At 42.5% G+C, this 21045-nt stretch overlaps 1 protein-coding gene across 2 annotated transcripts in view; it reads right to left on the bottom strand.

The window, feature by feature from the left end:
- Window positions 1-1718: 1718 nt before the first annotated feature.
- Window positions 1719-21045, bottom strand: part of LOC103131400 (poly [ADP-ribose] polymerase 14-like) — a 21056-nt gene continuing 1729 nt past the window's right edge. The window contains exons 4-24 of one of the 2 annotated variants that reach the window (XM_016666623.1): window positions 20721-20795; window positions 20346-20519; window positions 19805-19930; window positions 19471-19572; window positions 16744-18916; window positions 14963-15060; window positions 14860-14926; window positions 14582-14657; window positions 13750-13986; window positions 13366-13587; window positions 13189-13297; window positions 12190-12339; window positions 10998-11060; window positions 10703-10888; window positions 9657-9860; window positions 9076-9191; window positions 8660-8895; window positions 8302-8573; window positions 8076-8218; window positions 2552-2726; window positions 1719-2160 (exon numbers count right to left, since the gene is read on the bottom strand). In XM_016666623.1, coding sequence (XP_016522109.1) covers window positions 1880-2160; window positions 2552-2726; window positions 8076-8218; window positions 8302-8573; window positions 8660-8895; window positions 9076-9191; window positions 9657-9860; window positions 10703-10888; window positions 10998-11060; window positions 12190-12339; window positions 13189-13297; window positions 13366-13587; window positions 13750-13986; window positions 14582-14657; window positions 14860-14926; window positions 14963-15060; window positions 16744-18916; window positions 19471-19572; window positions 19805-19930; window positions 20346-20519; window positions 20721-20795 — 5285 coding nt within the window. In that variant the 3' untranslated portion in view covers window positions 1719-1879. Of the gene's footprint in view, window positions 2161-2551; window positions 2727-8075; window positions 8219-8301; window positions 8574-8659; window positions 8896-9075; window positions 9192-9656; window positions 9861-10702; window positions 10889-10997; window positions 11061-12189; window positions 12340-13188; window positions 13298-13365; window positions 13588-13749; window positions 13987-14581; window positions 14658-14859; window positions 15061-16743; window positions 18917-19470; window positions 19573-19804; window positions 19931-20345; window positions 20520-20720; window positions 20796-21045 lie in introns of both variants that reach the window. The other variant, XM_007543033.2, reaches the window with a different exon arrangement.

The raw sequence follows: 21045 nt of genomic DNA, 5'->3' as shown, positions 1-21045 counted from the left end.
GTCATTTCCACCAGCTAAAATCAGAATTACAAACTCTTAAAAAAAGAACCTGCAGCCCTAACTATAGTGACTGATGTAAATCTGGTTGCTACAACCCATAGATAATCAGATAAACAGATGGTGGGTCCCAGGTACGCCAATAATCAAGTGCCAAAAATGTGATATACACTCTTTTTCACATCAACAAGCAATCCCTTCTTGATGTTTTACACATAATAGGGGAAAAGACTGATGGCAACATTCTTAGTGATTTTAACTCCGCCAAACATACACATGTTAAGAAAATACATTTAAAATAAGCTAGTTTTAAAACTTAACATGTCTTGATTGAAATCGCCTAATTATAGTTTTAAAATCAGTAATGTATTCTGGCCTATTGACCTTTATTTTACCTGTAGTTAAAGCAGATGGTTTGTTAGGATCGTTTGAACTACCTTTTGTCTGTGTGGGAAACAAATCAATAAGGAGAAGTTCCAACTTTCACACCCATCTGTGGAGAGTCGTAAACACAGCAGGAGTTCCTGGCTTAGAGAGAGGGTCAGAGACAGGTCCTGGTTGGATGAGCAAAGATACGCCTTATTTGAATAAATTAAAAAAAAGAAGATAAAACTTTCCACAAAGAGTAACAAATCAGATTTTGCTCTTGCAACTTCTCCAAAGACGTCTTTGCTTTTTGTTTGTCGTTTCCATCTTTTGTCTTTTTCTCTCTTAGGTAAATCCATGTGTTGTTTGTGCTCTGAGGTTTCTGATGTTTGTGCTTTTCTGGTGATGGTATGCATTTGTCTTGAATAAATGCTGATTATTGTGACGCCGTTATCTCAGTCTTTGCGCACAGCATTTTTCTGAATCCGGGCATAAGAGAGGATATAACGAGTCAAAGGGTTTTTAAAGTTTAAGAATTTTTCCTCTCTTAATAATGTACAAACACAAAAATGCTAGTTTTAGTAATTTGCTTAAATTTCTTAGTCATTAATGAATGTTAGTTGTTTATTTTATATTTGGTGAGTTGGAACCATGTCTGATTTATTTTTGCAAAAAAAAGTTTTTTTTATAAATATAGTTTTTGTTTGATTTGGACTTCACTTCTCATAATCACTGTAAAAAACTTAGTGTTTTAGACCCCTTGTAGGGCAATGTTGCCCTGAGGAAACAAACTCAAATCTGGTTCTGGGAGGTGTCAGGGTCCGATTTTATGATTGATATGTAATTAAGGACCACCAAGCTCCCAAAGAATGCAAGAAAATATCCCCCCCCCCAAAAGTCATGCCATAGGGCTAATGATCATTCACACACATCCTTGTTAACATCCCACCAGAGGCCTGAAAGTAGCTTACTGTTTTGTGGGGTCCACACTTTCTAGTGGTCCTACAACAGTGAAAAAAAAAAATCAGGCTAGTCCACACACACACACACACACACGCACACGTATGTGCGTGCGTGCGCGGACACACACAGAAGCACTTGAAATGACCTTTGACCTGCGACCTGGGTGTGTGGTCATTTGTCATTTCTCTGAGCTTCATGCTGTAACCTTGGGAAGATTGGTTGATGTTTTCCTCTCTCGAGAATGGACTTCAGATAAGATGATAGATGAAATGACTCTTATAACCAAAAAGAACCACTGCTGGTGTTTTTCTGCCCCATAATAACACACAGTTTTCTGCTTTTATAGAAGATGAACTTGTTTTTTATACAAAGAAAAAAACACATCGAAAATGGATTCAAGAATTTACAATTTCCATCTTTATTTTGAGTTGAAGAAATTTACACCCACTCTTTCAGTAATTTATAACAATAGGTTCCAGTGGTTTTGATCTACAGTAGAAGAGTTATAGTCAGAGTTTAATTTGATCAGAATATTTGCAAAAGAGCTAAATCTTTAAGTGAATGTGATAAGGTATTCTGGATATGCCTGAATGTCGTTGAAAACAATAAACATGGATGGATTATTAGGTCTGTCAGTGACGCTGTCATACAGGTCGGCAGCATTGCCAGATTTGGCAGGGGGTGCTATCATGTTAGATCTTCCCGGGGTATAGTCTCCAACCAGAACCCGGGCCTGGTACATGCGCTTGTGACCTTTATTGTCTGGTTGAGCATAATTCCCGGCTGAATATGCAGGGTCCACAGCAAAGTAAGAGCCTTTACCGTACATGGCACCTGTAGGAAATAAAACAGAAGGAGTCATGGATGGTAAAGTAAATACAAGTGTTAAGATCTTTAGAGGTTAAAATATATGAATTGATCTCCGAAAGGCAACAAATAAAAAATAACACTTGAGTACAGTGATGGTTAGAGAAGTTAAGGCTAAACTAGCTTAGGTAGTACGAATAAAGCAAACCACACTAACAGAGACAAGATAGAGTTAGACAATGGTGTAAAGAAAAGGGTTACAAATACAGAACCTTGAGGTATAACTTAAAAAAAGGATACAATGTTGAAACTTTTGTTTTGGAGGACAGAACTCCAAAGGGCCAATCAGAGCCTAAAATTGTTGAACATTTCTGTTTTCACATTTTCATCATGGACTGTCGAGTGTGACAATGTTTACCATGCATTCCCGCGTAGCTCCGGTTGAAGCCTTTAGAGTTGATGAGGTCAATGGAGTTGGCCCCAGTGCCATGATACAGCAGCCTTTCATTGTTGGTGTGTTTGTTCTTTACCTCCATCTGCTTCTTCAGGAGCTGGTAGCTCTGCCACAACGTGGTATTTTGGATCCGCTCGATCTGCCGACAGTTTAAACCACATGATCATGATTCTGATCAAATCCTAAATCAGTCGATATTAGTCATCTCTCATTAGGGTATGTGGAATAAAATAAAGGAGCAACTTGTGTCATGATGTAGCGGTGTGTGGTGGTGAGAGAGAACGCTGAGACCCAGATAATGATGATGATTTAATAAAGAGAAGCTCAAATACAGTCCAGTACAGGCAGCATGGCAGGAACACTAGCACACAGCTAATACCGGTAGCAGCTAAAAAGCAAAAGACTGTATACCAAAGCTAAACCAACACAGGACTTGACAGTTCGACTGTGAAGGCAAACTGTCGTATGTCAGTTGTTGACATACGACAACAACTGACAAATCACATCTGTCGAGTCACAAACAACAGGACAGGACGGAACGTATTTGTTCATCTCTTTTACCCAGTAAACACTTGGAGAAAATATGGAAAAAACCATGAGTGAAACAGTGACTGGGCAAGCCTACTACATAATTTACTGGGGGACCACCTCTATATTATTCTACATACACCTTACTCAACAGGAGAGAGCCCACTTTCTCTGGATGTACTCATATATTAAAAACAAATTGAAATGCTCCCTCCCGGGGCCCCCAACCCGGCCCGGGCGACCGCCGACCCCCCTGGATGGTAACTCTCCTTCTCTTCAGTGTTTGTAGCTTCTTGGTGCAGCTCCGCGCTCCTGCTACTAGTAGCTTAACTGCATCAGTATAGCGTTACACCGGCTGATGACGTTGTTGTGATTCACTTTGTCTGGTATTTTTGTAGATATGTTTTGGCAGTTCTGTGGTCATATGAATAAACAGACACTATTTCCAGATAATAGGTAAAATAATATTGTTGAAGTACCATGGGTTTGTTGAGACCACATCTAATACTGAGAATAAATATAACAGTAAAGAACTTATCACTCATTTATGTTTTTAATTAGATTTGATATATTTATTTCTTCAATATTATTTTTGGTAATACTTTATTTGAAGGGGGTTGAATAAGACTGTCATGACGCTGTCATAAATATGTCATAACACCTGTCATGAACATGAATAAGCCTTCATGAATATTTATGACTGTTGTCATAAAGCGTCATTCGGTAAATTATGACACTTTTAATACAAAGTTGACATTATTTAAAATGTCTTTGTTATGACAACTTGACATTAACCAAGAAATCATTACTGTTCAAACTTTACCTTTAATAACATAAAGTTACCTAATTTTTAAAGTGCAATCAGTAATTCTTTTATAACAAATTTATATCAGTAATGATGCTGCGTTTGTGTCCACCGCCACATCATGACACAAACCAGATGAAAGAGCCCATCTTTAAACATTTAATGTGTAATTAAACAATAAAGGTGACAAATTTTATGAAATAGACCACACTTTAATAAATATTTGTTGTATTTAACATATTTCAGGTAAGTGAACATGTAATGAGATAGATCCTGTCCTGGAATTTTATGCAATTGAACATTACAGGTAACAAGTGATGATCATCTGAGGTAATACATTTTATTATTTTTTTTATATATTTTTTAAAATATAATTTTGGTTAAAAAATAAAAAAGGGGTCAAAATGGAATAAAAATATGCCTAATCTATATAGTTTAGTAGAATAATTTCACACAGATTTTGAGTTAATAGGTCACATGACCTAGAAGCTATTTAAGAAAAATACAACATTTTGACTACAGAAACAGCTAAAAAAAATATATAAAAAGTGTTAAAATGTAATAAAGGCGAGTGTGCCTCATCTGTACAGTCTGGTAGAACAATTTCACACAGATTGAGTTAATGGCACACGATTTGGAAGCTACTGAAGAAAACATTTAATTTAAATTATTGAATATTATTTAAAATTTTAATAGAGGATAGTGTGCCTCGTGTAATAGCATGAATGACCAATTTTTTGTTTCAGTTGGTCACAAGACAAAGCATTTATTTACAGGAGTGTTCGGAAATTGACAATGTGAAACTCCAAGCGATTCAGGAGGGACCAGTAAAGAACAGCTGGCCGAAATTAGCGTTCATAAATCGAATCAACCTTGAGCTGAACGTCTCTTACTCCGGAGGACGAATATCCAGTATCCAACTTGAAAACAACTTCACTGCGGTCGGTAACACAATGGAAACACCGATGTTCTGACTAGTTTGTTTTGGTCTGTGGGCTGCAAACATGGCGCCGAGCGACGTAAACGTCACATGCTATGATGTCAGCTCCAAAGCTCTATATTGATAGTAATATTAATAATAAAATAATAGTCAGTGTAAAGTAGCCTACAAATTCTTTGGTGGGGGGCGGGAAGCGGGGTGTGAGGGACCTGGATATGGGATAGGGGGGCGCTGGCCTAAAAAAGATTGAGAAACACTGTCATAGACTGTTTGGATGAAATGAACATAACACATGTGTTATGTCCATGTTAGCCTTCAGCCATGAGGGACTGAACTACACACAGAAAATGGAGAATTATATGAAAACTCTGAAAACAGAATGAACTGCATTCAGTTCTAGAAGAAATTAGTTTGACTACATTGTGCTTTCACCCCTTAACCCTCACCCCCTAAATCACCAAAAACCACTGAAAAGGTATACCCAAATTAAATCAGCTGCTGCTCTTGAACAATTTTGCAGTCAAAAATATTTTAACTGTAAGTAGTTTGTAACTATTACATGTGTAACACACAAAAAATGGAAAAATTTTGCTTAACCCAGATTTTTTATTTAGATTTTTTGTAAATACACATTGAGTGTTGAATGTATGGACTGGAAAATACAATAAATCTGTAGAATAAAATATTCTGCTCGTGGATTTCAAGAATGATCAAAATAGCACAAAAAAGAAATGTAATTTTGGACATGTTTATGATATACAGGCGTTGTCCAAGTGTAGCACACTTGGACAACGCCTGATATACAAATCTCTAATGACTAACTCCTCAGTGCTTCAACATACAGTGATCAATGAGACTCTAATAAATGACCAGAGGAATCCTCTTTTAGATACATTACTGAGAGTGGAAATTACTTATAATTATAGAAATAAAATAGCATATCTGGGGGCACTGGGGGAGGTAGAGTACAGTCAGACCTCCTCCCCTTCTTGCAACATGCTGTTCGTCCGTCCGCCCCCATCCGTCCGTCCCCCCAGCCCTCAACAGTACGCTAGCCCCGCCCTCTAAAGATATGCTAGCTCCCCACCTCAACTTCTCTCTTTCCCCCACAGTCTACCCTCCATCTTCTCTCCTTCTTCAAGGGACCTTCCAACCCCGTTCCTCCTGCGCCACCATTCCCTTGGCCCCCCATTCTCGCTCTTCAGTATGCTTTATCCCCCTTGCTCTGACTGTAGCAGCGGGGGACTAAAAGTTTCCGGTATTCTCAGATCCAAAACTTGTCAGCACTCTTACGGTCATGATCATTCTCTCCCGTGAGTTGTGAAGTTCTGCTGAAGAAATACATCCAGTTTTGACAGGTTCTAACACCGTGTCTTTCTGCAGCTCTCCATTGGTGAGAAAAAGTCCTGTAGACACCGTTATGCATGAGGGAGCAGAAAGCTTGACTTTGATGCAGCATAGATGCATACATAACACATGGTTACACATTCAGCTGGTGGATTCATGTCAAAACAAAGCCCAAAATGCATTATATTCTTATGACAGGACACATGTTGGCTACACATCGGTGGCTTTAGGGTTTCCTAGTTGACCAGTCAGAAATATTCCAGAAAGAATACAGGCATGTCAACACAAGCTCAAGTCGCTCTCTGGATATTATTGGCTCGGAAAAAGCCATTTCATAACATTACTGGTTGAATGCGGTGCCAATCAAAGGGGCTGGGGGTGGGGAGGTCAAGGCCGCCCAATAAAAGTGTCATAATGGACACCAGCAGAGTTTAAACCCTTAAATCTCAGACCCGGAAAATAAAATGGAAAAACGGCACGTGGACATTCCACAGCAGGTTAAGGGGTTAAGAAAAACCCTGTTCTTAAAGAAAGTTTCTCTCCTTCCATGGCTGTTGCTGCATTGGAAGAGCATCATCACAGTAAACCAAAGTCAAAGTATATATTCAGTCCATCATCTGGGTATCCAGTGACTATGATCCAGCTGAAGAATAAGCAAGCCTTGAATAAGTGGCTATTTATAATTCTATTAAAAAACCATTTGAATTATACATTCTCCAAAAAGAGACACAGTCTCTGATCCTGTTGCTGAAATCACACTGCTGCCATTGTCTTGAAAGGAGATGCTGCAGCTTCGGACACACTGCCTTTATGCTAGTTCTTCTAACCGAGTCGTCACTGCTTTCCCCATTTTCTGCCTCAGCCGTCCCAAGAGAAAGAAACACCACATTGCAGCTCCATGTTTGGCCCACCACACACCAGTGCAATCGCATCGTCAAATCAAATGCTATCATGGCCACACCATCACATCTTCCTTTGTTCTTCACCACATAACTCACTGAGTACCGGAGATCTGCCTCGTTCTCAATAACTTCTAGAGTAAAGCTTTATGTCTGGGCAGAGACAAACTAATTTAGGAGAAAACTACTGAAACATTGTTTCTGATTGTCTAGTTCATTGTCAATTTTGTCAAGTTTGGCATCTCATAAGAGAGGTGAGAGTAGAGAAGCTTATTGATGGCACTTGACAAAATTGTATTTTCTGTGACTTTGTATATTTTTCATTTTTATGATGTAAATCACTTTGAACTGCCTTGTTGCTGAAATGTGGCATACAAATAAACTTGACTGATTGACTGTGTAGGGACAGAAGGAGATCCTGACATGATCTGGCATTATTTAGATTGGCTCATAAAACTAATGACATTCACTGTGAAGATCTATAATTACTACATGCTGTGAGCCTCTGGAGGCTGGCTGACTGAATCATGATGTTACTCCATATCATTCTATGAGTTATTTCATGTTTTTCATGAGCCCAGACCTGGTGCTGTTGATCTGAATTATTAATTTTATAAATAACTTCCTTTGGCATTTATTAATAGTTATTCAAAGTCTAACCTATTGTTAAGTAAGCTGTTAACAAAAATAAATGCTAAAGGTAAATTTAAAGGTTTTTATACAGTTTTAATCAGTTCATCTAAATATTTTCACTAAAATGAGAGCTAAACAATAATATCTCTATTATGTGTGTGTTTTATTCAATGATCCTCATGATCTCCGGTTTTCTGAGTTTCCTTCTTATTTGATTTCATTGGTTTGTTTGAGCTGCATTTTGCCTTTTCTTCTCTGCTTTCAGGACTGCATTCTGGAGGTCCAGAAGGTCAAAGGTCAATCTTTGCATGTCTGATGTTCTGAAGACGAACGTACCTGGGTGATGTTCAGGGAAAGTCCATTTTTAGTAACGTCTGCCAACACGTCGTTGTATTCCTGGGACCCAGCAGTCAGGGGAACTCGCTTCAAGATGCTGCCCTTCATGTCATCCCAGTGCTGAGGCAGCGGATTGTCAGGGGCTACGAGAAGAAGAGTTTTTAATGTTTGAAAGTTTTAGAGCCTGGTAGCTCTCTGAAACCTGTCTGATCATAGATTCACTCACTTCTCAAGTCATTTCTCATCAGCTCTATCTGCTTCCGTCCGCTAGTGGAAATGGCCCTTTTAATCACTGGATCAGCGTTAAAGGTCTCGTTTTTGATTTTGATCTTCACACTTTGATTTTTCTCAAAAGCTTCTTCAAGCTGGAGGTTGGTGTGGATGTCAAAGGACACCATTGATCCATCCTGGTGCTGGAACTTCCATTCCACCTGTTTCCTCACCATCATGGCTTTGTTCCTCAGATTCTCACTTCTCTCCACTTTCCGGATGATGTTCCTAAGCAGCATCAAAAAGATGAAAGAACACTTCAGAGTAATTTGATGACTGTGTACCTATAAGGAGCATATCGTCTGTTTGCTGACCTGATGTCTGACTCGGCTGTCAGGACGTCTCTGGTCAGACCTTCCAGGTGGATCCGGGGCTCCTGGTCTTCCTGTCCTCTGTCCAGGCGGATGCTCACCGTCAGATTCCTCTGCAGGGCCTTCAGCTCGTCCATGTCAGCCTGAGTGAACTGGTTAATGTACTGGTCCCTGATGGTTCTCTGGGCCTGCTCATTCAGAATGAGCTCACTGATCCTCTTCTTAGCTGTGCTCAGATTCTGTGGTGGAAAGAAAAACCAGAAAACCGGTGAAGATCAAGAGCAGAGGATTGGTTTTGGTCTCCTTCCGGCTGGTAGTCAGGTAACTAGTTTGTTCTCAGCACAGCACATAATGATGTCATGAACTGCTGCAGAGATTAAATAGCTTCCTATTAGTCACACAGAGATTCTCATACGAACCCTTTGGTTGTCGGCACACAGCTGAAACACAGCGGGGTCAAACTCCTGCTGCTCCAGATAAAAGTCAGTAGTGCTTTGCTGCTCCCCTCCAAGTCCAAAAAGTGAAGAAAATGTATCTGGGAATCAGATCAAGAGATATTTTCATCATGTGAAATGACTGCGCTAAATTTGACTGTTTCTGCTTAACAGCCAAAGTGCTAAAAGTTTGAACATCATTTCCAATGTTTCTGCAGATTTATCATCTTTATGCTTTCCTGCACCATGTGTTGTATATCTGCAGAAATCTAAAGCTTGCTTAAGATTAAGTGACATTTTGCATTTCTTCATCCACAAATGCAAAATTATTTTCCTCACATGATGTTCAGATATTTAATTAGATTACTGGAAGTATATAAACTCATCCAACACCAACCTGTTAGTCTGTAAGCTCAGAAACCAGAAGCATTTAGAGACCTGCTGTAACTAGTTTAGATTCCAACAGAACAGAAACCTTCTCTCTATTCACAGATTCACAGAATTATTCACAAATGATCTCTGGATAATGTAATTAGGTTTTCACATAAAACAAAGCTGGAGGATACCTTTCATCTTGTTGAAGATGCTCTTTTCCGCCACCTCTTCTCCCTGCCTCTTTTTCATGCTGTTGTGAAATTCAGCGATCATGGCTGTCTGAAAGATTAGGATCTTCACACTGCAAACAAACTTTGGCTGCTTCTTCCTCACGAACTCCACCACTGCACCGACCATGGCGTCGGCCACCGCCGATGGACTGACACCACCCTGACCTGGAGGGGATGTGCGGACCAACCAAATAATGAAGATGAGGATGAAAACTGAAGCAAGTCTGCTCAACAATGTAGAAACGATGAAGCGATAAGTATGATGTAGCAAAACTTGTGCCGAGTTTGAATGTACCCTTTCAAATTGTTTATAGCTTTATATCCACACCTTAACAGCTGCAGCCAGTTTAGAAAATAAAAACCTTTTTGAATATGAAGTATTTATTTTAGAGCTAAAAACTAATATTTAATATATTTAAATGCAGTGTGTATAATTATTTGGTTGCTGCAAAGCAGATCTGCTCCTGGCTAGCTCGCCACTCATAATCCACAATGCTGAATTAAAAGTGGCGAGCTAGCCACAAGCATCAGAGTTTACAAGTTACTTTGGTGATTTTATTTCCTCTGTGATGTTATAAGTTAAAAAAGTAAGATATAGTAGTAAGAGCGTCAAATGGGTACCACTTAACCCTGGATCAGCTGGATTCTTGGGGGCTCGTCCGGGAGAATAACACTACAGTTAACTTATATATTTTCATATGTAGGACTCTGATGGGGAACCTTTTTTTTTAACAGTTTTTTTATGGTTCAACAAAACAACATAGGTTGTGTGCTAAAATCTCTGGTTTGCTAAGACTCTACCATTCAAAAAGTTGATGCAGTTTATGATTTACGCTAAGCTAGTTTTTATGCAGCTAAGATGGCAAATGGCAGCAAAATAATCTGAATCTGGTGGTGAAAAGCCAAAAACAATCAGAAGGAAAAAATATACTAATCAAAAATGCTTAAATATATAGATACATATCATCAGTTTTGCATTTTTTTTGTATTTTGTTCCCAGCACAGACCTGTTCCCAGAGCTGGGAAGGCGACCGATCTGAACTTGTTCTCCTCGCAGACCTTCAGGACTCCCTGAACCATTTCCTTAATCTTAGTCGCATCATTCTGGCCGACGATGTGGATGATGTTGCTGGAGGGAAGCTGACCGCCTGAGGTTAAGATCATGGAACGAGGCATGTAGCCCGGAGAATTCACTGCAGAGAGGAAACATGTTCATTCACACTGTTGCAGATGTGCAGGTTGTTGTCAAAATGACACAAAACAATAAAAATGTTTTTAAATAACTAGAAATGAGAAACTCACCAATCTGTGCACACTCCAACAGAACCGTTGGGCCGGCGTTGTCCAAGATCGCCTTGGAAACTCCTGAAAAATAAGGAAAACACTGGATCAGTAAAAGTTCTGTTTCATCCTGGTTTTATCCAATAAACTTCATTTTTTCCATCACTTCCGGTTTTCCAGATCCTTCTTTTATTCCTTGTGATGGGATTTTTTACATTTTCAGTTTTTCTCAGTTGGAGTTGAGCTGAAAGAAATGACCAACCTCAACCCAACTAAGCCGGACCTATCAGAGCTCTATGAGTCGCTTTAAAACTCCACAGAAACAGAAACCAGGTCGAGCAGAAAGCCTGGAAAACACAGGCAGGATGTCTGTTTATCACTGACAGATGGGATTTAAACGACTGAGCTGGGATCATAAAGATAATTTGAACTTTAACCAGATAAGAACAGAGCAGAGAGATTTCAGCAGAAATGAAACCAGAAACCAGAACTGGACCCATAAACCTTCATCCATTAAAAGAACTGGATCTGGGTTCATGTTCAGAGTTCACCACTTCACCATCTCCAAACAGGAAATAGGGTCAGCAGTATGCTGTCTGCCTGCATGCTGTGCTGTCCTCTTTGTTCATTTTTGTATTTTAATAACACAATCATAAAGAATTCATCCATTTATATTTATGCTAGATTCAAAACAATCTAAAAATCAGGTTAAAAACTTTCACTTTCTCAGTAAAAGTCAAGTTGTTTTTATTACTAGATGAACCTTAATTATCACTTTTATATCAGCACTCAGTCAATCCAACGCTCTCAATAAAACAGCTGCACACAGAGAAACTTATTTCTGGGATATGTTGCCTTCTGCATTACACTGATTCTCGATCATGTAGCTTTTAAAAAGAGCCTTTAAAAATTTAAAGAGAGAAAAAATTAAGATTGAACTGATGAAATGGCTAAATTTATATACAAAGTTTATCGTTTGTTTTTATTTATCTTTGTTTTTGATTTAGTGTTGATATTGCTGAAATTGTGTAGTAATGTCCTTTCATAATGTTTGTAAAATGTTGCAACCTGTATATTTGAATTTGAATTTTGTGTGTAATTTAATTTTGTCTTATGTCTTTGGTAATTTCAAAAAGGGACATTTAATTGTAATTAAATTGATGTTCTGCTTTCAACAGAGAGGAGAGGAAGACAACCAGCAACCATCCATCACCTGCTTGAAGGTTGAAGTTCTGATTGGATGAGTTGACGATGACATCACAGGTCTCCTTGGTGATGTCTCCTGACGACACCTCCAGGGCGAGCTGACCCATCTGCATCCGGTAGACGCCGAGGGACGGGGACAAGACCGGGCTGAAGGACGCTGAGACAAACGGAGACACAAAGAACCGATTCAGGATTTAAACGTTTTATTGGAGGTTCTGGTTGGTTCTGTTCTCTAAACAACCTGGAGAGACGATCCAGAACGCTGCTGCTGGAGTTCTGACTAAAACCAGGAACATAGAGACACCACCCGGTTCTACACCACCTGGTTCTACATCAGCTGGTTCTACACCACCCGGTTCTACACCACCTGGTTCTACATCAGCTGGTTCTACACCACCCGGTTCTACACCACCTGGTTCTACATCAGCTGGTTCTACATCAGCTGGTTCTACACCACCTGGTTCTACACCACCTGGTTCTACATCAGCTGGTTCTACACCACCTGGTTCTACATCAGCTGGTTCTACACCAGCTGGTTCTACACCAGCTGGTTCTACACCACCCGGTTCTACACCAGCTGGTTCTACACCGCCCGGTTCTACACCAGCTGGTTCTACACCACCTGGTTCTACACCCCCTGGTTCTACACCACCTGGTTCTACATCAGCTGGTTCTACATCAGCTGGTTCTACACCACCCGGTTCTACACCACCTGGTTCTACACCATCTTCTAATCTGAAACAAACTTCCTTTAAATCACAGATAAAATCTATTTCTCCAGCGTTGCTTTAATAACTGGAACGGTTGTGGCATCATAAGCTTTTCTTTGCATTGTCATTATGATGTTTTAGTTTATTTTATGTTTCCATCATGTGAAACACGTTCTGTGTTAAACCCTGGCTTTCCTTCATTCATCCCCATCTGTCTGCAGCTACAGTCCAGCCCATTATAAGCAGAATTTGATCTGAGCGGCTCTGAAGACAAGAAGCTGTAAATGTTTTCCTACTGGGGTTCTGCTGTGACCGGCTGAGCTGCGTCCGATCGGCAGACCAGTTCCCGTCAGAACCTCCACGCTGGACGTTCCCCGTCTGACCACTGAACTCTCTGGTGAAACACTGGAAAAACCACATGTTGAGTTTTTGCAGCAGGTTTTCCTGAAGCAGCGCAGCAGAAGTCGTCTCACATCGGTGGTTTGGCGGTCGCTGTGGTGAACCACGATGACCACTTCCTTCAGGTGGCGGGGCGCCCCCCGGTGGCTGAACAGGTGGATCTGCCTCAGCAGGACTCTGGCCACCAGCTGCCTGGGGAAGCTCAGGTTCCCGGTTCCGATGGCCGGGAAGGACAGAGAGGTGAGCCGGAGCTTCTCAGCCTCCTTCAGACAGGAAGTGATGATGTCTGCTAACCCCTGGTCAGAGCAGCGACACAGTCAGAGGTGATTTTACTTTCATAAAGGGCAGAAAGACCTGATGTTGAAACGTTCAGCACATTCTGCTGTGGGACAACAACTTCCTGAAATATTCAACTAAACGAACGGCCTGGAAATAAAACGACCTGAATGACCTCTGACCTTCTCCGCCTCACCGCCGCCGCTGTCCCAGTTTGGGCAGACAGCATGGAGGACTTTCTGACACATCAGGTTGAACGCGTCAGTGACGACCACGTCTCCGAACTGCAGCGCCGACACGCCGGCCTCGGTCAGGACGGCCAGCTGCAGGTTCTCACCCGCCGCCCCCAGGATGGCTTTGGACACGGCGCCCTGGCTCAGGTTCATGTTCTCCGCCACCGTGTTCACGATGCCGTCCGTCTGCAGACCGAGGTCAGAACAGCTCTAAACACAGCTGAGCATCACTAAAAACACACTGAACACGGGCTGGGACCCGACTTCAGCATCAAACTGAGGATCTGAAAATAAATTCACTGAAAAGGATGAAAACTGAAGGCTTTGTGCAGGAATCAAAAACAAGGTGAGAAGAATAAAAGATTCAGCTTTAAAGAAGAGAGATGAACAGCAATCCCATGAAATGTTCATGTCTGAACTGCAGGGGGCGCTGTAGGAAAGTAAAACTTCATCAAATTTCTATAATTTATGTTCTAAACGATTTTTTCTCCGTCTTAAGCTTAAAAAGCATCATTAGCATTTCCTCCTCTGTGTTTCTGATACTTCAAATATTTATTAAGACGTAAACAAATAGACAATCTAGCTGAAGATCTGGACACTCTAAACCTTACCAAGTATTTTTGATCCAGTTTCTAGTGAAATATCTCAGTACGCTTTAAATAAGACAAAATTAACTTACGAGTAACTTTTCAGCAGGAAAAATTTGTTAGTTTTACGTCAATAAAACCTTAATAATGAATTAATTTGCTGATTAATTTCCAGATGTTCCTGAACGCCTCACCTGCTGGTCCTCAATGTTTCCTGTGCACAGAGCGATCTTCAGACCTGCAGGTGTGATCTGCTCCAACCTGCCAGACCTGAAATCAGCACAAAACTGAGTTTTTACTTTCACTAAAGTACAAAGAGGAATCCGGTCTCAGCTGGTTTATAGACAAAAGCAGATCTATGTCGGTAGAATGGGACTGGAGATGGAAATGAGATGAATCTCACATATTTACATGTAAATGTCCTTTAATGCTTAACGGCCATTTGTTAAAACCAACAGGAACTTGGACTTACCCTCCATGTCGGTTCTGACCTCTGGGGCTCGAACCGCCTGGCTGATGATCGCCATGGTAACCTCCTCTTCCATCTTCTCTTCTTCCTCCTCTCCCTCCTTCTGCTCCTCTGCCTCTTCCTCCTCCTCCTCGTCCTCCTCCTCCTCTCCCTCCTCTTTCTCCTCCGGACCAGGAGCCTTTGCCTCGTCCTCTCTGCTGACCGCTGGTGGAAACATCAGAGGTCATTCTGGATTTCCTCCAGCTGTTAGAAACTAAAATCTGGTTCTGGTTTAGATCGGTCCAAACTTTCAGTCACAGAAATCATGCAGTCAGATTCACAGGCCGAGAAAATAAAACAACATAAATCAATAAAGCAGTCATCAAATTTTACTTTGCTTTAATATTATTATTATTATTATTATTATTATTTTAATCATAGATTCAAAATCTAGAAATGTTTTTCCATGTTTGCTGTATTAAGAGAGTTTTCAAACTGTTTTGAACATATTAGTCATATCAGTCCACTTACTGTTAATGTGACTGGATGAATGTGGCTCTACTCTTTGTTTGCTTTATTTATCAAAGTTTAATAAATTAAAAGTCGGTTTTCAGTAAAAGTTTCTGGATAAACTTGGTTCTAGTTATTATGAGAGCTCAGTTATAAAAATATGAAAACTTTCTTTCATGCTTAACATTTTCCACTGAAACTAATTTGTATCAGTTTGAACTGCAGCTGGGGGCCACAAAAACAGTCCAAGGGCCACACACGGCCCCCGGGCCACGCTTTGGACCCCGGGCCACGCACGGCCCCCACTTTGGACCCCCTGGTTTAAATCATAAATCAGTTCCTCCAGATTTTTAGGCTCCAAGTAAAACATCTGACATTTTGGTTCAGTTTGACCTGAAGAACCCAAACATTCAGCTGGTTCCCGTTTTTACGCTCCAGCGGTAAAAAGACGGTTAACCAACCTGAGCGAGGCTCAGTTTTCACTAAAACTCTGTAAATAAAGGAGAAATATTTAAGGTAAACCTGCTTTTTTCATCTGCCTGGCAGTAAGAAGGTTCTGGGATCTTCAGACGTTCTCTCTGTGCTGCTGAAGTTCTCTGGGTTCTCCAGAGGTTCTCTGGGTTCTCCAGAGGTTCTCCGGTTCTCCAGAGGTTCTCTGGGTTCTCCAGAGGTTCTCCAGAGGTTCTCTGGTTCTCCAGGTACAGAAATGTTTCATTTCTCCTTCTGAGTAAATCCTCCTCCATCATTTAACCGTGAAACTGAACATAATCCTGATTCCTGACCTTCGGATCCTCGTCTTTCCTGGTTTCTGACTGAACATAAAGATTAGAGCTGCAATAAAAGCTGCACTGATGACCTTTGCCCTCCTGATCTCAGACTCTGTTTATAACTTTGGTGGTTTAACAACATTCCTCCGCCCGACTCTGGAACCCGTTTAGTGAGAAAGTGGCTCAGTTTCGTTTCTGCCAGTGAATCTGAAGCTCACTGGGTTCAACACTGATGTGATACCTGCCATGAGCCAGCAGGGGGCGATAACATCAGTAGAGTTTTAACAGTAGAGCCACATTCATCCATTCACATTAACTCATTCACACATCAGGTTCGGTCTCTTGTCTTGTTTGTAAAATCTCCTGAGGACGGCTGAAGCATCGCCAGGCTACCGACTGACCCAAAACACTGGAAACTAGTTTTTAAATCAGAATCGATGGAGTTCCTCTTCTGCTCTTTACTCACAATATAAATCACTTCTTCATAAACAACCTTTGTAATAATTTGTCAAATGTTGTTTTTAACAAACTCAGCTCCTCATGAACAGGATGTGATGAGAGAAGGAAACCTGTCTGCTGTGGTTCTGCTGTGGTTCTGCTGTGGTTCTGCTGTGGTTCTGGTTAAACTCACCCTGCAGCCCCCCTCTGTTTCCCGCCGGCCGGCTGTGGAAGCGTCATGATGGGCTCCAGGTCGCTGAACTCCCTGCTGACGGCGGCTGCCATCACCCTGACGGTGGCGTCATTGTTGTCCACCAGGTGAATCTCGGTTAAGCATCCCGGAGTGCTGGGATTGTCGCAGTATTCCCGCACGGCCCGGGCGATGGTCTCGGTGCAGAGATCCACCGGAAAGCCGAACACACCAGAGCTGATTGCTGGCATCGCGACGGTGGAGCAGCTGACCAGCTCAGCTTGCTTCAAACTCTGTGTCACTGCACATTTTAGACGAAACACTGATGTCTTCCTGTCAGAGTCAGAGTAGCGCGGACCGACGGCATGCACGACGTATTTGCAGGGCAGACTGCATCCATCAGTCACGATGGCCTGTCCTGGGCGGAGCTTCCCGTGTTTGGCTACATGGTCGTTGCTGATCTTCTGCAGGTTTGGTCCAGCGGCCCTCAGCAGCGCCAACGCCAAGCCGCCGATGTGCTGCAGGTCTTCGTTGGCTGCGTTGACCACAGCGTCGACCTTAAAGCTGCAGATATCCGCCCTGCTGACAGAAACCAGAACCCCGCCGGCCGTGTGCACCTTGCAGTAACACTCGTCTTCAACGCTCCCTTCCTCCTCCTCTTCATCGTCTTGGATCTCTGGCTGAAGCATCACCACACAGCTGAACTCTGCCATCACTGGAGGCAGGAACATGCTTCCTTGGGACAGGAAGTACTTCTTTGCTCCAGGTTTGTCCACAGTTAAGGTGTCAGCAAAGAGAGCAGAGGTCAGTTGTTGGAGGATGGATCTGGCTCTGTGGGCATCAAGTCGAGCCCCGCTGATGACGATCTTTGGTCGTTCTGGGTCAAAGGTCACAGACACCTTGTTGTCGTTGGCGACTCTGGACCAAACTTCGTGTCTGTTCTTCTGAATGAACTGAGCTACGGCACAGGACTCGACCCGAAGGACCTCCTGAACCTGTGAGTAGTTCTGGATGAACTCCCTCAGACTGGCGCTCACCTCTTTGACAGGGTTGCTGAAGCCGGCGACCGTCACTTTGTCTCTTCTCTCCGGGTGGATGATGACCGTTTTGTTGTTGGAGGAGTTGTAGGTGTCCAGCAGTTTCCCTCTCAGCTCTTTCCAGTTCTGACGGTTCAAAACTTCCTGATCTTTCACATCCAGACTCTGCACAAACAGATCTTTCTTCATCTTGCTCTCAGCGTCGGCCAGGGCTCTGTCAGAGCTCCCCAGTAAGAAGACGCCTCTGCTTTCTGTGCAGTAGATGGCGCTGATGCCTTGCGACGTGAACAGGCTCTTTGACATGTCCATGGGGTTCACCTGCTGCAGGTATTCCAGGAGGCCTGCAGGGACATTCAGATTTTTCTTCTTCATGTTCAGATTTTTCTCTAGGATCCAGGATTTGATCTGGTAAACTTCAGCAGGGAGTCCCGAAATGGTCAACCTCCCAGTGGCTTCGTTGAACGAGAGCTTCAGCTCAGGAGAAACGTCAGAAGCAGCTTTCTGCAGCCCTTCCTCTGTCAGGATGTGGAAATACGCAGGAGAAAAGTCCAGGCGCTCAGTCACGCCTTTGGTCTGCCGTTCAATGTGACTCATTAATTTAAGAAGGATGTTTTCTACAGGAGCTCGGATTTTCTTTATATCGTCAGCTCTGCCGGCGACCGTCAACACGTCTCTGGATGGATCGAACTCCACTAAGGCGTCTTCCTTCACCACCGAGCGGACTTCCTTCTCAGCAGCTCTCCATGCCTCTGCGTTCGCGTCGCATTCGAAGGCCGAGTACTGGGCCATGAGTCTGCAGAAGGCGTCCTTCGCCGCCTCCGCCCAGCTGTCTACGTCTTTCGCAGTCAGACTTTTCTGCCTCAGAAAACTCGGCAGGGGGCCGAGTTTCACCTCGGGCTGGTCCAAATCTACGCTGCAGAAATGCGGCCGCATCTGATCGTTGAGGCTTTTCAGCATTTTCTTGAATAGGAGGAATTTCCAGATCACTGGCAGAACCTTCTGGGTGACGGGCTCCGGCATCTTCCAGGCCGGCCGCGCCTGGCCGTACAGGGCGGTTCCCAGAGACTCGTAGAACGCGTACAGCTTGACGGGGATGGAGCGCATCACATGGTCTTCTTTAACGCAGATGCTCTGAACAACTGCAGCAAGACACCAAGAACAGAGAGAGACGGTGAAAGGATGAATTCAGCAGATAATCATGCTACAACAAATCTGGGACGTTTTTCAAAATAAAAGCTGCTTTGATGCAACCAGAGGAACTCAGTCCTTCAGTCTGTTAATCCTGACCAAACGTTGGGTCTGACTGCAGGTCTCTGCTGCTGCTTTAGGTTTTAAATCGCCTTGTTCACCCTGAGCGGTTCGGCCCGGTTCTGGATGCGGTTTGGTCCGTTTCCACCGTAAAAGTGGCTCAGCGACCTGCAGCTCTACGTCCTGTGGCGCGGTGCGGTTAGGGCGGAGCTACCGGCTTCACACCACAGTCCGCTGTGACTACGGACCAAAGAGCATCACAAAACGAGACTCACCAGTACGATGTCCGGGTTTAACACCGAACATCGTACTGGGTTAAACCCAGAGTGAGAGTCCAACTGCTCTGGTTTCAATGACTAGTTTTATTATAACTCCTGTTATTCACAGCTGGTCTCCTGTCACTGCAGGGCTTTACTGATGAAGAACCAGAGAAAAGGAGCGAAACCTTTTGGGTCCCTGAAGGAGACGATGGCCGCCTGCTCCTCTGGGATCATCACCACGTCCTCAGGAAGCTCCCAGTTCTTCTCAAACCACAACTCAATCATGTCTGGAACCAGTCAGGGACAATCCGACACAAAACATGCAAAAATATCAGTAATCATTTCAATAACAAAACCTTCCATGTAATTTAGGTTAAGAACATTAATTCCATTGATAAAAATGAGACCTGAGTGTCTCTCATTGTTCCAAAAACTTAAGAGTTAAACCAAAAAAGCATAAATGTTAAAATTGTAAGAGTATTTATTAAAATCAAACATATCTCTGAAATGTTTGTTTACCTTTGAGGACAGTCGGAGGAAGACTCTCCATGCGGACGCTCTTCGCTGCCCCTAGTGGCCGAGCCGTCAGTCCGTGTTTCTTCATCTTGGAGTTTTTCTGACTCGCAGTTATAAACTTTTCCACGTCTGATGAACAGTTTACAGTTTAGGGAGGGAGGCAGTAAGAAAGAACATCATCAAACTTCACAGTTTTATTCTTTATTATCCAGTTTAACTTTCTCCACTGAGATTCTGGCAGATGAAGATATGAAACTTTAAAATCTTTAAACTGATGTTTGTGCTTAAAACATCATTTTTATTGATCTGATGTGATTTCTAATTTTCTCACAAACTGAATTTTGGATTTTTTTTGCCTGACATTAAAAATGTAAAACATAAAACCTTGAAATATTTTATTCTGTCTAAAGAATCTATAAAATGACGTTTCACTTCCTGATTGGACATTTATGCAGATTTGTTTAGTACTATAATTTGTTTCACAGAGGGGACCGGTCCGGCTCTGTCAGCCGGTTCTGGTTCCGGTTCTGGTTCCGGTTCCTACCTGTGGGGGCGCTGAAGTTCACCACGGCCAGGTTGGATTCCCAGATCATCTCCAGACTGAAGTCGTTCTCATCCAGACCAGAGACGGTTTCCACCAGCATCTGCAGGTAATCTTTGTTCAGGTTCTCCGAGACGTTCTCCAGAACCACGGCAACGACCGGATCCGACCCAGAACCTGGCAGAGGTTTTACAGAAACATTTTTAGCTTCCCTTCGTTTCACGAGGAAGCGATGAAATGTAAGATGGTCAGAGGGGAATTCTGCAGGAATTTAAGGTCAGAATAACCAGAATCTGTAACAGTTTGTCCCGTTGAAGAAAAAACTCCTGAAGGTTTAAATCATTTTCATGTTTCTGTTCTGATCTCTGGTGTTTTTACCTCCCTGGTTTCCTGCAGGAGCTCCTTCCTCTGGTTCTGGTTCTGGTCTTTGGTTCTTGGAATCTGCAGCTGGATCTGAATCAAATATCATTTGTATAATTATTTGGTGCATTCTGCTGCAAAACGATATTTTCTCTTCTTAACACAAAGTATTTAGTTCTGTTAGAGCTGCGGGTCCATTTCCTGTCGGCTTCATGAACTGACAGCGTTTCTGAGTAAAACTGAAGATTCAGTCCAGACAGTTTTCAGACGGAGACACGGTTCTGGTTCTGGTCCTTCTGGTTCTGGTCCTTCTGGTTCTGGTCCTTCTGGTTCTGGTCCTTCT

This window comes from Poecilia formosa, unplaced genomic scaffold (assembly GCF_000485575.1).
Source record: "Poecilia formosa unplaced genomic scaffold, Poecilia_formosa-5.1.2 Scaffold755, whole genome shotgun sequence".
Classification (NCBI taxonomy): Eukaryota; Metazoa; Chordata; class Actinopteri; order Cyprinodontiformes; family Poeciliidae; genus Poecilia; species Poecilia formosa.
Note: the sequence above shows the minus strand (reverse complement) of the source record. Positions and strands in the feature narration are given on the sequence as shown.